The sequence below is a fragment of the Labrus mixtus genome, chromosome 19 (genome assembly GCF_963584025.1).
Source record: "Labrus mixtus chromosome 19, fLabMix1.1, whole genome shotgun sequence".
NCBI lineage: Eukaryota > Metazoa > Chordata > Actinopteri > Labriformes > Labridae > Labrus > Labrus mixtus.
The window spans coordinates 3134031-3148252 of record NC_083630.1 but is presented as its reverse complement, the minus strand read 5'-3'; the positions used below and the strand labels follow the sequence as shown (position 1 = coordinate 3148252).

The 14222-nt window shown below is 41.9% G+C and overlaps 1 protein-coding gene across 1 annotated transcript; it reads right to left on the bottom strand.

Annotated features, from left to right (window-relative positions):
• Window positions 1-640: 640 nt before the first annotated feature.
• On the bottom strand, window positions 641-13966 carry LOC132993948 (copine-3-like). Its single transcript, XM_061063949.1, has 16 exons — window positions 13844-13966; window positions 11697-12127; window positions 11429-11608; window positions 11263-11337; window positions 9763-9834; window positions 9458-9535; window positions 9283-9372; window positions 8481-8579; window positions 8307-8390; window positions 8099-8158; window positions 7468-7601; window positions 5112-5166; window positions 4667-4718; window positions 4450-4583; window positions 4100-4333; window positions 641-2475 (listed from the first exon to the last, which is right to left on the bottom strand). Exons 2-16 carry the CDS (start codon window positions 12111-12113, stop codon window positions 2356-2358), a joined length of 1884 nt encoding a protein of 627 aa, XP_060919932.1. The 5' UTR covers window positions 12114-12127; window positions 13844-13966; the 3' UTR covers window positions 641-2355.
• Between the last annotated feature and the right edge of the window lie 256 nt (window positions 13967-14222).

The following is a 14222-nucleotide window of genomic DNA, read 5'->3' as shown; positions in this document are numbered from 1 at the left end:
TTTAAATAATATTTATTTGTAATAGTTTCTAACAGTGTTCAAAGCTGTAATGGAGCCCCTAGCGTGACGGAAGTGACGTTTTAGTTTGTTTTTAATAAGTAAATAAATACATAATTACATTTGTTTTTGTTTTAATTCTTCGGAGATTGATTAGTCTGTTTTATGACAATTCTTAAAATGTTTTATAAAAGCTGGCTTGACAAACTTGATAGTTTGTTTTTGTTCTGGGGGGGGGGGGGGGTTCATTAGACTTTACTATGACAATTCTTGTATGTAATATAAAATTACGATAAACCAGTCCCAGTGTGGACCATTTCTGGAAATTGGTCTGGTATAGTGGGAGGTGCTATATCACTTCCTGAGCACTGCCGAGGTGCCATTGAGCAGGAGCGCTCGCAGTGTGCACCCCACTCACTCCGACAACTTTCCATTAGTGCATGTCCATAGGATCCTATTTGTGCATATGTGTTTCAGCATATGAGTGTGTAGCATTTTCAAGTCAATAAAGAAATGGTGAGTTGAGGGACGAGTAAAAAGGAAACCATCAAACCACCAAAGGAAGTATGAGCATCAAGAGGAAAGTGGGTCAGACATTTTAAGATTATTTACACAATGTGTTTAAAAAGACAATAGATACACATTGATTCAATGGTTTTATTGACAGATGCATAAATTAGCACATATAATAAGTTTTTAATATATATTAATTTGTAAATGTAGAAAAACAGCTCGGATAGATCAACGGATATTTTACACAAATAATCCCTTTTTCCCCCAGCGTATAGCAGCAGATGATTGTACATCACTTGTCAGCTGTAAATCAAATTAAACATTTTATTCATGCTTACAAATATTCCCTGTGAGCCAGTCGAGAGTTTAAAAAAATCAAGGCAAAGCTCAAGCTTGAAGAGCAAAATGCTCACCGCTCTGGACAAACTGACACATATAGCACAGACATTAAGAGCTCACTTCAAATAAATATTAAGAAAAGTAATGACTTTAATAAAACATTCATGGTGTCATCATGCACTTTACACGTCATCATATAATGTTTATTTTACGCACAAATTAAAATAATTACAGGTTTATTTTGTGGTTAGTCATCTGATTAATAAGTATATCTTTATTTATTGAGTGATTTTTAATCCAACATTCAACATCATGCTCTTTAAATCAAGATACATCTCAAACATTTATACTTTCAATCATATTTTTTTTTCTGTCAGTGTTTACTGACGTTACCAGGAGGGTTACAATCATAGCCACAGACACTCAACAACATCGCAGCCAAACCGTTGGCGGGTAGCAAGCAACTCAAAGCAGGACCCTTGAAAATATAAAACATCTCAATGAGAGCTCATCTCAGCTCCGGGTTGTCACGTAAAAGCCGTAACAGCGTTGAAGGTTGTTTTTCTTCCATGGAGACCAAGAGGTGATGACATGTTGTTGTTGTTGTTATTTTTTAAAGATTTATTTTGGGGCTTCTTGTGCCTTCATTGCAGAGACAGGACAGTGGATGGAGTCAGAAATCAGGGAGCGCCACGCAGGAATGGAGCCACAGGTCGGATTCGAACCCATGCCGCCTGCTTGGAGGACTACAGCCTCCACACACGGGGCTTGCACACTAACCACTAAGCCAAGATGCCCCATGTTGTTATTTTTTTAAAGGTACGTGCGCTTTCTGTTTCTCGCACCCGTTTCATAGATTGCGCACGCGTTTGAGCAACTCGCTCGTACATCTTTAAGTAAATAAATACATTTTAGATTTTAGTCACCGTGGGAATGTGGTCTTTATAAGTCCGGCTCTTGGGCTGCAACATAAATTGGCGAGGCGAGACGAGATGTATGCAAAATTAAGATTAGATTTATTGAAATAAATAATTAAATACTGGGACAAACAAAAAGGGAACAGCCGCACCGCGATGCTCACACAAGAAGTGTGAGAGCAGATGGGGAGACATGGGGAGGGGCGGCTGTGCCTCAGTGGTAGAGTTGGTTGACTCTCAGCTGGACAGTCGGGGGTTCGATCCCCAGCTCCTGCAGCAACACGTCCGATGCTTCCTTGGGCAAGACACTTAACCCCAAGTTGCTCCCGCTGCTTTGTCAGTGGTGTATGAATGTGTACAATAGCCTCTACCATCAGTGTGTGAATGTGAAGGTGTAAATTACTAAGAGGCCCGAGTAAATAATAAAACAGGTGCACAAAATAGAAAACATACACGCTTTCATCCATGTCACCTCCTGGGCATCGCAATAAACTTCTATTATTTCTGAAATTAGTATTTTAGGTCTCACACTGATTGTTTCTCTGCCTGCCGTACATGATACTCAGACTGAAACATACAAGTTTTTCTTTTAGGAGGGGTTAGAAAGATTATAAACATTCGGGGGTTTCAGATTGAAAGAGTTGAAGAAGGAGGAGACTTGATCAGGAAGCTCGGCCAGGACGCTCTGCGCCAGAGCCACGCTGTTTCCCTGAAACGACAGCATGACAACAATGAGAGCATGACTGCTGACATGACTGTGTGTGTGTGTGTGTGAAGCTCATACAGACCAATTAAACGTTGGTAAGCACGAGCTGGTTGCATGATTATGCATGCTGGTTGATGGTCACTTTAATATGATGAGCAATAAACTACATAATGATCATAATTATCTATAACGTTTTTCCCGCTCGGGGTCATGGAGGGCTGAAGCCGATCCTGATAAGGGGAGGCGGGGTTACACTCTGAACTGTTCACCAGCCAATCACAGAGCTGACATAGAGAGACAGAGACCCTTTCTGAATTGTCACAGTTCAGTATGCAGTACATACTTTTCAGTAGGGAGTTTCAGTATACTGAACTCTCGTGGTCATTCAGTATGCATTTTTTGGGTCCACCTCAGTATACTGAACATTTCAGTATGGATACTAACTTCCGGGTTTCATGCAGTATGGATCAGATGCGTGCTTTCAGGAAATTAATTGTATTTTATCACCCACAATGCTGTGCGAAATTATACGTAAATCGTCACTTCATGTCACTTCTCCAAATCAAAACAAACGAGCGTGGATTAATTTAATACATTTTTAATCTAGAGTTAAAGTCCTGACTGAAATCACTACTTTAAATTAACAACAGAAAATAAAACAAATGTCTGCATTATTATAAAACCTTTCTCCCTCTATTTAAATAATGATTTCACTATTTAAATGTGTCTTTATTGGTTTATTTTATATTCTGTATATTACTGTCTTTCATTTGTTCTTTTCTTTATGTACTGTATGTGATTTAGTTATTTAATCTGTCTTTTACTTGATTTACATTGTGATATTGTTTTTTGTTTACCTGACTGTATATGCGCATTACTCCTCTTGAATAAAGCTAAAAAAATATATATTTTTTTAAAACGGGTGGATGCAGCCGGTTCGGGAAACGTAAATGACGTCACTTCCTTACTGAATGAATCAGAAGAAGTAGGAACACATATCTGCCTACTGTGCGTGCCTACTGAATAGTAGGTACTAAACAGTATACAGCACGGATAGTAGGTACTGACTACTGTCTACTGACAGATTGAGTAGGTACTTGGCAATTCGGATACAGCCACTCAACCAGCCACACTCACATTCACACCTACAGACAATTTAGAGTCAGCAGTTAACCTAACGAGCATGTCTTTGGACTGTGGGAGGAAGACGGAGAACCAGGAGAGAACCCACACATGAACGAGGAGAACATGCAAACACAGAGAGGCTCCTGTCAGACGGGGATTCAAACCAGGAACCTCCTCACAGAGAGGCTCCTGTCGGACGGGGATTCAAACCAGGAACCTCCTCACAGAGAGACTCCTGTCAGACGGGGATTCAAACCAGGAACCTCTTCACTGTGAGGGGACAGAGCTAACCACTGCAGCGCCGTGCAGCCCTCTTTCAATAATCTAAGATTTAAACCTGTGACTTTAAGTCCAGATCTTATTAGAACACGATATGAAAGGAGCAGTATGTAACTCTGACACCTAGTGTAAAAAATGGGTACTGCAGTCGAAATTCTAAACATTGTAGAGCTACCCGGTTCTTTCTCTGTTCCGGGATTATTGAGGTTGATCTGTTTCTCACCTGGAAGCTCCTGAAGGGCACAAACTGGACGATGTCTCTTGAGGCGACGTCACCGTTTGGAGCACGGAGCAGCTTGTCGTCACTGTCGAGGAACTCCATGGCGTCGAAGTCGGCCTCGCCCACCCCGACGATGATGATGGACATGGGCAGTCGGGATGCCTCGACGATAGCGGTGCGAGTCTGGTCCATGTCTGTGATCACGCCGTCTGTGATGATGAGCAGCACAAAGTATTGCTGCAGAAGACCAGAGGAAACAAACGCAGGACATAAAGTCAAAACAACGACACAACGATTTCAGGAGAATCTGATGAAAAAAAATTGAAAAAAATGAATGGTTAGTGGCGACTTACTGAGGCCACGTTCTGCCGGAGAGCTTGTCGGGCGAAGTGCACCACGTGGTTGATGATGGGAGAGAAGTTTGTGGGACCCCAGAGCTTCAGCTGAGGTAAACACTTCTGGTAGGCGTCCACCACACCCTCTATACCTGCAACACACACCATGAACACACACTCACACATCAGACTGTCACCACAGAAGCTTCCAATGAAAACACAAAGTTTGACTGACCTGCACAGAACGGATTGGCCGGGTTGAAATTGATGGGAAACTCATGAGAAACCTGTGAGCGAGATTTATATATAGGACAATGTTACACTATGACCTACATCTTTAAATGGATCATGTCAACCCTACATTATTCTCATGTCCTCCTAATCAGATTCATAGAAACTTGAGGTCTTTCCCCCACCATGCGGGAAAGGAGCTACAGGTCGGATTTGAACCCGGGTCAGGTTAGGGGGCCGCCCGCCTGGAGGACCATTGCATCCACACATGATACGCGCGCTCTACCCACTGTTTCAAGTTTATTTTCAGGTTTTCTCTAAATAACTAAAAGCTTAATGCAGAACTCTGCCAGCAAAGTGAGTGACCACATAGATGGAGGAAAAAAATCACAATACTATGAGAACAAACGTGTAAAAAACAAACAGTTAAGGTTGAAATATGTTCTTGCCTTCCAGGAGTTTGGGATCTGGGCTCCAAACCCGAAAACAGGAAACATTTTGTTACTGCAGGAAAAGAGAGAAAAAACATACAAAAGGGTCTGAGACAATCTGCTCAAAGATTCAGAGACTCCATGAGTCAGTCTTTGCAGGTTTAACAGCATCGTCTCCGACCCTCACCACACTCTGAACATGAGGGTCCCACGTTTTCATACGCTCAGACTGAAGCACTCTGTTGTTCAGCAGTCAATCCTGTATTTTCTTTTGATGCCCCAAAGTTCAGGAATCTGATTTCTGAATTTGTTTCAAATTGTGAGTGTTTTCGTTGATCTCAATGTGTTTCTTGTTATTGATATTTAGCGTTTGTTGTTGTTTTTTCTTGTTTTAATACGCTTGAAGTCTCTACAGTGTTGGAAATGAGGGAATCCCCTTCTGTACACTCAAAAAAGATTAAGTTCAACGATTCTTCTACTGCAGGAAGAACTCTGAACCCCAGACTTGGAGAACGTCATTTCCTGAGCACTTGAAGTATTCTAGAGCAGTGGTTCTCAAACTTTTTAGACTGCGTACCACCTCCGAAAATATTTAGCTCTCCAAGTACCACCATTATAGTAGATGTTAAAATACACTGTAGGCCTATTTCTACACACATTTTACACAGGAGGTTATTTATTATTGACTGTTGGCAGCCACACTGTAGGACTACTAAGGGATAGCACTAGAACTGACACTTAAACTAACACAACTCTGATATTTGCCCAAATCCAAAAAAAGTGCAGCACAATACAAATGACAACTTAATACCAACAACCTGTTTGAGAATATTTAGTCTCCAGTGTTTCCCACACAAAGACGATACCTGGGCCCAAGTATATCCCACCTGTTCGTATTTAATTTTTCATTTATTCATAAAATTGCTGCGCGCCTGAGAGAGAGAGAGAGAGCGGGGGAGAGAGAGAGCGTGCAGGCGCGCGCTCTGCAGGCTCCATGCAACCAGAGCCTCTGTATTATAAGTCTCTGCGTTCAACATAACAAAACTGCCTTTTTTTTAAAAATCCCTCTCGACTCCTGCGGAGTGTTAACACTAGAACTGCCAAGACCGTGTGACGGTCGCCTTCATATTGACAGCAGTTGAAAATGATACATTTCCCTGGATTGTTTTCGCTCGTCGTTTTCATTTGTATTAGTTATTGTTTCTATTTATAGACTTCATATTTATGCGCAGGAATTGAACAAAGAGCGACAGATAGATAGGATATACAAATAGATAGATAGAGACCATAGACAGATAGATACATGCTCATTCTTGAGCCGGCAAAGAAACAGAGAGAGGAACACCTGCGTGTCAAGTCCAGTCTGACGTCGGTGCCCACTGAGCCACAGCATCCACAAGAGCTGAGAAGGAGGCAGTGTCAGACAAACACGCACTGCAAGAAAAACATGACCACTGTCTCCTGCAAGGGGTGCAAGCACCCTGTGAGTGGGAAGTGCACCGTAAAGGTTGAGCACTTGTGCAGCAGGTTTGTGCATTACGTGCCGCGGCGCTGTCCAAGGTGCTGATCGTTCATTTGTTCATCTGTTTGTTTGTTCACCACTGCATCTGTTATGGAGTTCTGCAGTTCTTTTTGTAGGCTATATAGTTTGTCATGCCCATAGATAGCTGTGTTTTTGTTGTTGTTGTTGTTTTTGGCGTGTGTGTGTGTGTTGGTCAATGATTTCCTTTATGTCGGGGAAACAAACCCAGTTGCAGAGAGGAGGAGGAGCATTGGTGTTTATCTCTTTATTTGCAGTGTTTTTATTAAAATGCATAGCCTAATATAGTCAACAATATAATAGACTGAAAGTTATGTCTGTTTGATTATTGTAGAATGTGTAGAATCAACGGGAGACGTGGAGCAGCAGTACAAAACGGTGCACTAAAAAAGCTGACAGATATTGTAAATTGACATGCGACATTTAAAAGGTTACCAATCCTGCTTTATGCTGATAGTCTATTTGGTTTGTAGATAAAAGTAAGTTGTATTTAACTTCATCAAAAAAAATGCATTATTTGTGTGCTTCTGAGCACAAACACTTTTGGGCAGATTAAAGTTGTTTGTTGCAAAAACTAGATTAATTTAGAGGGGAAAACACATTTGATATTAATACAACTCAATAGATACAAGACAGATAAGAGTATGTCAAAAAAAAATGGCGTTTTATGCTGAACAGGTTTTTTTTTTTATATTGTGGAGATTTCTTTGAGTACCACCACAGGGAGCCCGCGTACCACCATAGTTTGAGAACCACTGCTCTAGAGGTTGGAAAAATCAAACAACACACACACACACACAGGTTAGTGTAGGATGAAGCAGAGTTAGAGTTTACCTGTCGTAGTCCTGGATGACATTTCCCACCGCCCAGATGGCCGTCAGGTACTCGTTATATCCTTCAGGGTTGATATAGTGGAGAGACTGAGGGCTTCGAGGGTCTCCATTAGAGCCCGTGAAGTCGATGGCGATCTGGAGCGGGTCAGAGAGAGGACAGTGATCGAGACATGGTTACAAAATAAAAGATACAGAGCTTCTGCAAGTTTGAGAGAGGAACTTCACCTCGTATCGTATCGCATGTATCATGTTGAATTGCGTTGTAGCTTACTGTATCACACTATATCACATTGTAACACATTGTAATCACATTGTAACATACTGAATTGAATTGCATCGATTTGTATGATATAAATGTAAATTTAAGGACGGATAGAAGAATAATTTATTAATCCCGCGAGAGGAAATTCAATTTAACACTCTGCTGTTGAGTACTCTGAAATCGGTCTTGGTCTCCAGACAGATGCTTTGCATCATATCATATCGTATTGCATTGCACTGTATCCTCAGGCATTGTATCGTTTTGTGAAATATCCATTTTATCCTATCGTCAGCCAGTGTTACAAATTTGAGCTTAAAAAAATAAAAATACTTAAACAGTAACTCTTTCAGTTTGATATTTGCAGACTCACAGTGAAGTTGATCTGACATCCTCCCATGATGTAATCGAGGAAGGTGAACTCCTTCACCACCTGTGAAGGTAAACATGATGTCATCTTTGTGCAACAATGAAACAAGAAGTTGTCTTCAAAACGCCCGATGCAGCAGCTCACAGTGAAAGAATATTGTCACATGGAGGCGGAGCCGAGGTCTTACATGTCCTCCTCTCTTAATGTTTACCTCGCATCGCTTAAAGCAGACGACCCCAGAGTTTTTGTAGTTCCTCTTCTTCAACTTTTTCTGATTAATGCACTGAAGCTCTGTCTGCAAGTGAGAACGTTATTAATGCATGTCTAAATTAAAGTATCAGGTCAGAAATCCAACACACACACACACAGACTACAAAAGTCTCACTGGGCAAACGTGACTTCCTGTTTGCATCTCTGCGAGCGTGGTTGTAAAAGTCCCGATGAGGGCATGGGAGCCGTTTACACGATAGTCGTAACAATCAACCTGAGGACACAAACAGAGATTTACATTCAATAATCAAGCACACATTCTGAGCTCAGACGCTGCTGAGTGTTAAAACAAGGTGGGTAGATATGGAGGATGTGGGGGAGTTTTCAGTTTCGTCAGGATGTGAAACTTTTTATGGAACTTTTTTGAAGTCTTTCAACAAGGGCAAGATTGTAGATTTAACATTTTAACCTGACTACAATGTACTCAAAAAAAGAGCCTGACCAACAACTTACATAGCAGTTAATTTATTAGTTTGCAATTTTAGAAATCATTCTCGTCCCTTATTGGTCGGGCTCCAATAAATAAGCTCCACCCCTCATCCAGAAATATTCATATTTCACTCTATGTAGGTAATTACAATGAAAATAAAACCAACTGAGTAAAAAGAAAAACAGCAGAGCTTCACACCTCGTGTCGTGACGTCACAACTCGTGCAAACACACACACAGCGCTCATCCAGCCGGGTCACAAGCAGCTCCCCGCTTTACGTTTGGGAGCATCGTAAGGTGAAAGGAACATGCAGCAAAAAACATGAATTATTAGTTTGTTAGAGAATAAAAATGGTCAATCGAGCTGATATCAAACGTAATAATGAAGCATAAAAGTTCACACAGTTTTCAGGGGATGTTTAATTTACGGGAACATGGCGTGTTAATCGGCTGCATTGTATAAAACCGGACTGAAAACAAAGACATACCTTCACAGGTTTCTCCACATCTCCTCCACAGAGAGCTCGCAGGGAGATGCGGAAGGGTCTCCATATGGGGCTAAGGTTGTTTTTGACCACCTACATGAACAGGTTGAAAGGAGCCGAACGTTAATTATCACTTATTATGTACGAGGAGGAACGAGTTGTTGGTCAATATTTGTACCTCTGTCCTGTGAGCCAGCCGCCAGCCAGTTTCTGTCTGCTTGAAGAACTCCAGGAAAGGGTCGGACCACCACAGATACTGAACCACCACAACAAATTCATTTTTACAGTTTAGTTCATCTCGTGAAGGGGAGACATGAGTAAATATCAATCATGCAACTGTCCTTCCAAGGGAAAAAGAGAAGATCTTCTTGTCTTCTTGTCAAGAAGATCTTCTTGTCGTCATTTTGAACAGGTCTAACAAGTAGATTAACAGGTTGCAAAAAATCACGATCAAACAAAACTTATTAGAAAGAAATGAAGTACCTTTTTGTCAAGGCAGCGTGCTGAAACCTCAAAGTTTGCAACTCTGGTGTCAGTTATTTCTTCAGCACGGATCTATCGTAGAAAAAAAAAAGGTGCAGTAAAGTTCGGACAATTCCGCTTTGATATTTAAACCAGGCAGAAAGTTAAAGACGCTGTAAAGGCAGTCCAGGGAAGTGGTGGATGGATTATTGTGATTACTTCATAATATCATTTGCCAGCACTCAGAAGCCTCTAAAGACTCTTCAGCTTGTCCAAAAAGCTGCAGCACCTGTACTGACTTAATCTAGAGTGCATATTTTTTCATAGCGCTGTAATACTCCTTTCGAACTCCTAAAATACAGGCCTGCTCGTGGTATCAGCTTCAAAAAGAAGTATCGGAGGTAGAGTCTTCTGTTATCAGACACTCCTTTGAAATCATCTATTAGTCAGGGTCGGGCGGGGGGGGGGGGGGGGGGCAGACACCCTCTCTACCTTGTGTAATGATAAAGCTTATAGTCTGGGCTGACTCGGGCTTGGAGCAGCAGCTAGTTATGCTGCTATAGGCTCATACTTCCATTGCATATGAATATAGATACTTACGTTTTAAACAATACAATACTCCCATGCATCAGAAAAGTAGCATTCCCTCAGTGCTCCATCTACACCTTCCCCCTCCCCTCTGCGCTCCCTCATAAGCCACGCCCCTCACTTACATGCACGAGCATGTCCGATGTCCGCCCAGCTGATCTGTTGTGGTCGTCTGTCCCTGTGCCAAGGCGAGCTAGCATCATTTATATGTTTGTAGTTCCTACCCAACTCTCACAATCTTTCCTCAAAAAGTTCAACTACTTTCCAAGATATTCTTCTTTGTTATGTTTTTCTGGCCTGGCTTGAACTGTTGGCTACTCAACACTGCCCCCCTACGATTTCCGCTGGTATTGCAACATTCGGTCTGAATCTGTAATTTGACAGAAGACTTGCAGAGCAACAAAATGACTGCAGAGTATAGACAGCAGGCTCCGTCCATATCTATATGCTCATTGGGTGTAGAGCATAAATGAGTCTTTTGACTTCCGGAGTCCCAGCACACTGAGCTCCTGCCTCTTTCCCTCTCTCTCTGTCTGTCTGTATGCAATAATATCATTTATATCTGGGACTGGTTGGAAAGAAGACATCCCACTGAGAGGCAGCAGGTCTTTACTCTACTCATCCAAACAGGAAAACTGAACCTGGAAACAGACCAAGACCGTTTCTTTCAGCCCCATAATCACCAAAGTAAGTTCTGAAACCACTCTATAAATCCTCATATATATCGATCCGCAACTAGAAGAGATACTTATTGGAGCACATGTTTCATGCAATGAGAAACTTAATGTGTTATAAGAATCAGAATCAGCTTTAGGTATACTCACACATGAGGACTCATTTGTGAACAGCTGCTGTGAAACATGTGATTCATGTATTCATGCATGTACATAAGCTTGTCACTTATTTTAAGACACGAGGAAGGCGTCCACTGACCGTGATGGTCCCATGACCTGCAGGCCTCTTGTCCTCCAGCAACAAAGGTCGAGTCATCTGCCTGTTGGAAACGATCTGAAACAAGAAAAACAACGGCAGGGCCACAGGGCGAAATAAAGAGGAGTGACAAAAGTTTGCTTTGAAAACCGTACAGAGTGAAGCTCACCTGACCCAGGGTGCATTCAAGCTCCCCAAGAAAGTCGTCATCACTGAGGTCATAAGTTTTATTGTCAATATCATAAACGCAAAACTTTAGCCTCTGCACCATCTCGAAGTAATATTCCATGACAAACTTCTTGGCAAACTTTGGATTGAGGTTGTTCAGGATCATCTCCGTGCGTCCAAACTGATGGACAAAAACAAAAACACACTCGGGTACAACTGTAGGAGACGCTCATCATTATTTATGATTATAGACTTCTCTGTTTCCTTACCTCGTACCAGCGGGAGCCCGAGGTGTTGATGTAGACGGCACACAGAGGGTCCGACTTGGAGAAGATGTCCATGTCCATCAGGTTCTCACATGAGATCGTCAGCTCCACTTTGGTGGCAAAATGAGAAGCCCCCGGAGTTTGGGCAACACCTACGGACTCTGGCATTGGGGGCGCACTTGTAGCCCCTGACATTGGGGACCAACACGAGGCCCCTGATATCGGGGGCCCACATGCAGGTCCTGACATAGGCATCCAACATGAGGCACCTGTCATCGGGGACCCACTCGAGGCCCCTATTACAGGGGACCCCCTTGCAGCTCCTGCCAATGGAGACCCTATTATTGGGGACCCTCTTGTGGCCCCCTGCATTGGAGAGCCTCTTGAGGCCCCTGACATTGGGGACCAATTTGAGTCCATGGCAGCTTTCTGTCCTACAAAGACAAACAATAAAGAATATCAGATGTGGGTTTAATGCCATACATTTAAAGACGGACTCTCAGACTGAGAGGGGCCACTCAGCACAATAACCTTTTACTGTTACTCACATGGGGCCCCTCCACCATTACAATATCGCTATAACCACACCTCCATCACACAAATGACCCATTAAAAGCTTCAAACCAAAGTTGTCAAAGTGTTTCTTCTCGATACCACACATGTTAAAAGCAGAACCAGCTACCTGCATACATGTGACCATAAAACATTTGATGAGGCCCAAAAAATTATGCAGTTAAAAGACAAGAATTTTCCGAAAGTGGAAGAGCTACACATCCCATAATCGATTGCAATTCCAACGAGCCCAACAAACCATAGTTTAAAGCTTCTTTCTGATTTCTCTTAACTTTAGTGCTTGTATTGATGATAATGTTTCATACATTGAAGAATGTTATTGTGTGTTGAACTTCAGTGGTTGCAGCAGACAGAAGTTTGCAGGGGCGATAAACATTTCCATGGTAACAGCGGGCTCCACCAATCAGAGACATCGCTCTGACACTCTAGGATTGTAGGTAGTGTAGTTCTTACCCACCGACATCACAAATAAACCACGTTTGTCTTAAACGAGGCTGCTAGCAGACGAACGAGCATGAATCATCGTTTCACACTCAGGTAACTCGTGATCAGTCTACCTGTGATGGTTATAACATCATGGGGAATAATCAAATCCACTATTCTCTGTAACCATGACAGCATGGTGTCATGTGGCATTGTGTATTTTTATTACACTGTTTTACTTTACTCACTCACAGCCCCATGGCACTTATAAAAAGTTCTTACTTAATATAGGCCTATATGTAAATTTGTAAATACTATGCTCTCTGTCTCTCGTATTGTTGTTAACAGACAGTAGATTTCTGAATTAGCTTTAGTTTCCATATATACTTTTTTGGTAGACTGTAAATACAGCGTGGTTTCACCTTCCTGCTTGTTTAACATCTCTCCCTTTTTTTATCGTTTTATGGCGTTTGTTTACCTTTCCATTCTCCCCTGGGAAACATGTTTCACGTCTCGGTGCTAAGAACTATGGGTACTTCCCTCAGGCTGAGTCTGCAGAGATGATCACTTACTTATATGGTGCTTAAAGGGCTCGAAAAGTCAGCGAGAGATCCCTCATCAAAGTCAGTGAGTGTGTGAGGGTGGACATCGAGATTGGGCCCAAGTATGATGTAAAATGTGCACCGTGTTAGAAGTACCCCCGGTCTCCCCTAATGTTTAATCTGGAAGTTGATATTGTTGTTTTAACTCTTTTATGTTGCTGTTCTTATTCGGGTATGCATCGTTTTTTTTATTTTACATTTTGTTTAAACACGTTAAAAACGAAGATGTTAAACAGAATCATGATAAACTACACGAGGAATATGTAGCCTATGTAATAAAATGACAAACGACACAGAGCTTTGAATAACACAGTGGTACAACATTTGAAGAGTTCTGAGCAAACACCTGATTCAGTAAATTAAGACCACAGACTGTAAGTATTCAGATTAAGGATTAAGACTTATTATTTACAGTCTATGATTAAACAGGCATGCAGTTCCCGTAAAGTGGGTGTGGTTATGCCTGAAACACCCAAACTGTCCTCTGATACAGTTTCCTCGTAAACATACTCTGTTTTCACACCTGTATGAAGTTTAATCATACTCATTTACCTGTTCAGTTGTCTTTAAAAACGTAAAGTTTGTCCTGCTTCTTGCTGCCCACCATCTAAACAAAACGTTAAATTATCTGACATGAACAGCTGTGGCGCAACCAGGGGGCGGAGGAGGGGGGGGCGTGGCTGACATGTTCAGCCTCTTCAGAAGAGTTTCATATTAAGATTTCACGATTACAAATGTTCAGGTTTGTCTGTTACATTGTTTTAATCTCAAATAAATACTTAATAATGACAGAGTGCGGCGTCGATAGAAATTTCCAGAGTAAAGTTAATGCGGAAATCTCAGGAGGTTCCGTTGTTTCCGACCGACTGTATATGAAGGGGACACTTTCTCCAGGGTGCATTCAAGGGGGAGTAAACTGTAGGAATAATTC

Bases quoted from the DNA above. Each gene is read 5' to 3' on its own strand.
- LOC132993948 (XM_061063949.1), bottom strand. From the start codon at position 12,113: ATGGACTCAAATTGGTCCCCAATGTCAGGGGCCTCAAGAGGCTCTCCA. The intron at 8,159-8,306 runs GTAAACATTAAG...TTACCTTCACAG, and splicing joins TCTGCTTTAAGCGATGCGAG to GTGGTGAAGGAGTTCACCTT. The intron at 4,334-4,449 runs GTAAGTCGCCAC...GGTCTTCTGCAG, and splicing joins TCCGGCAGAACGTGGCCTCA to CAATACTTTGTGCTGCTCAT.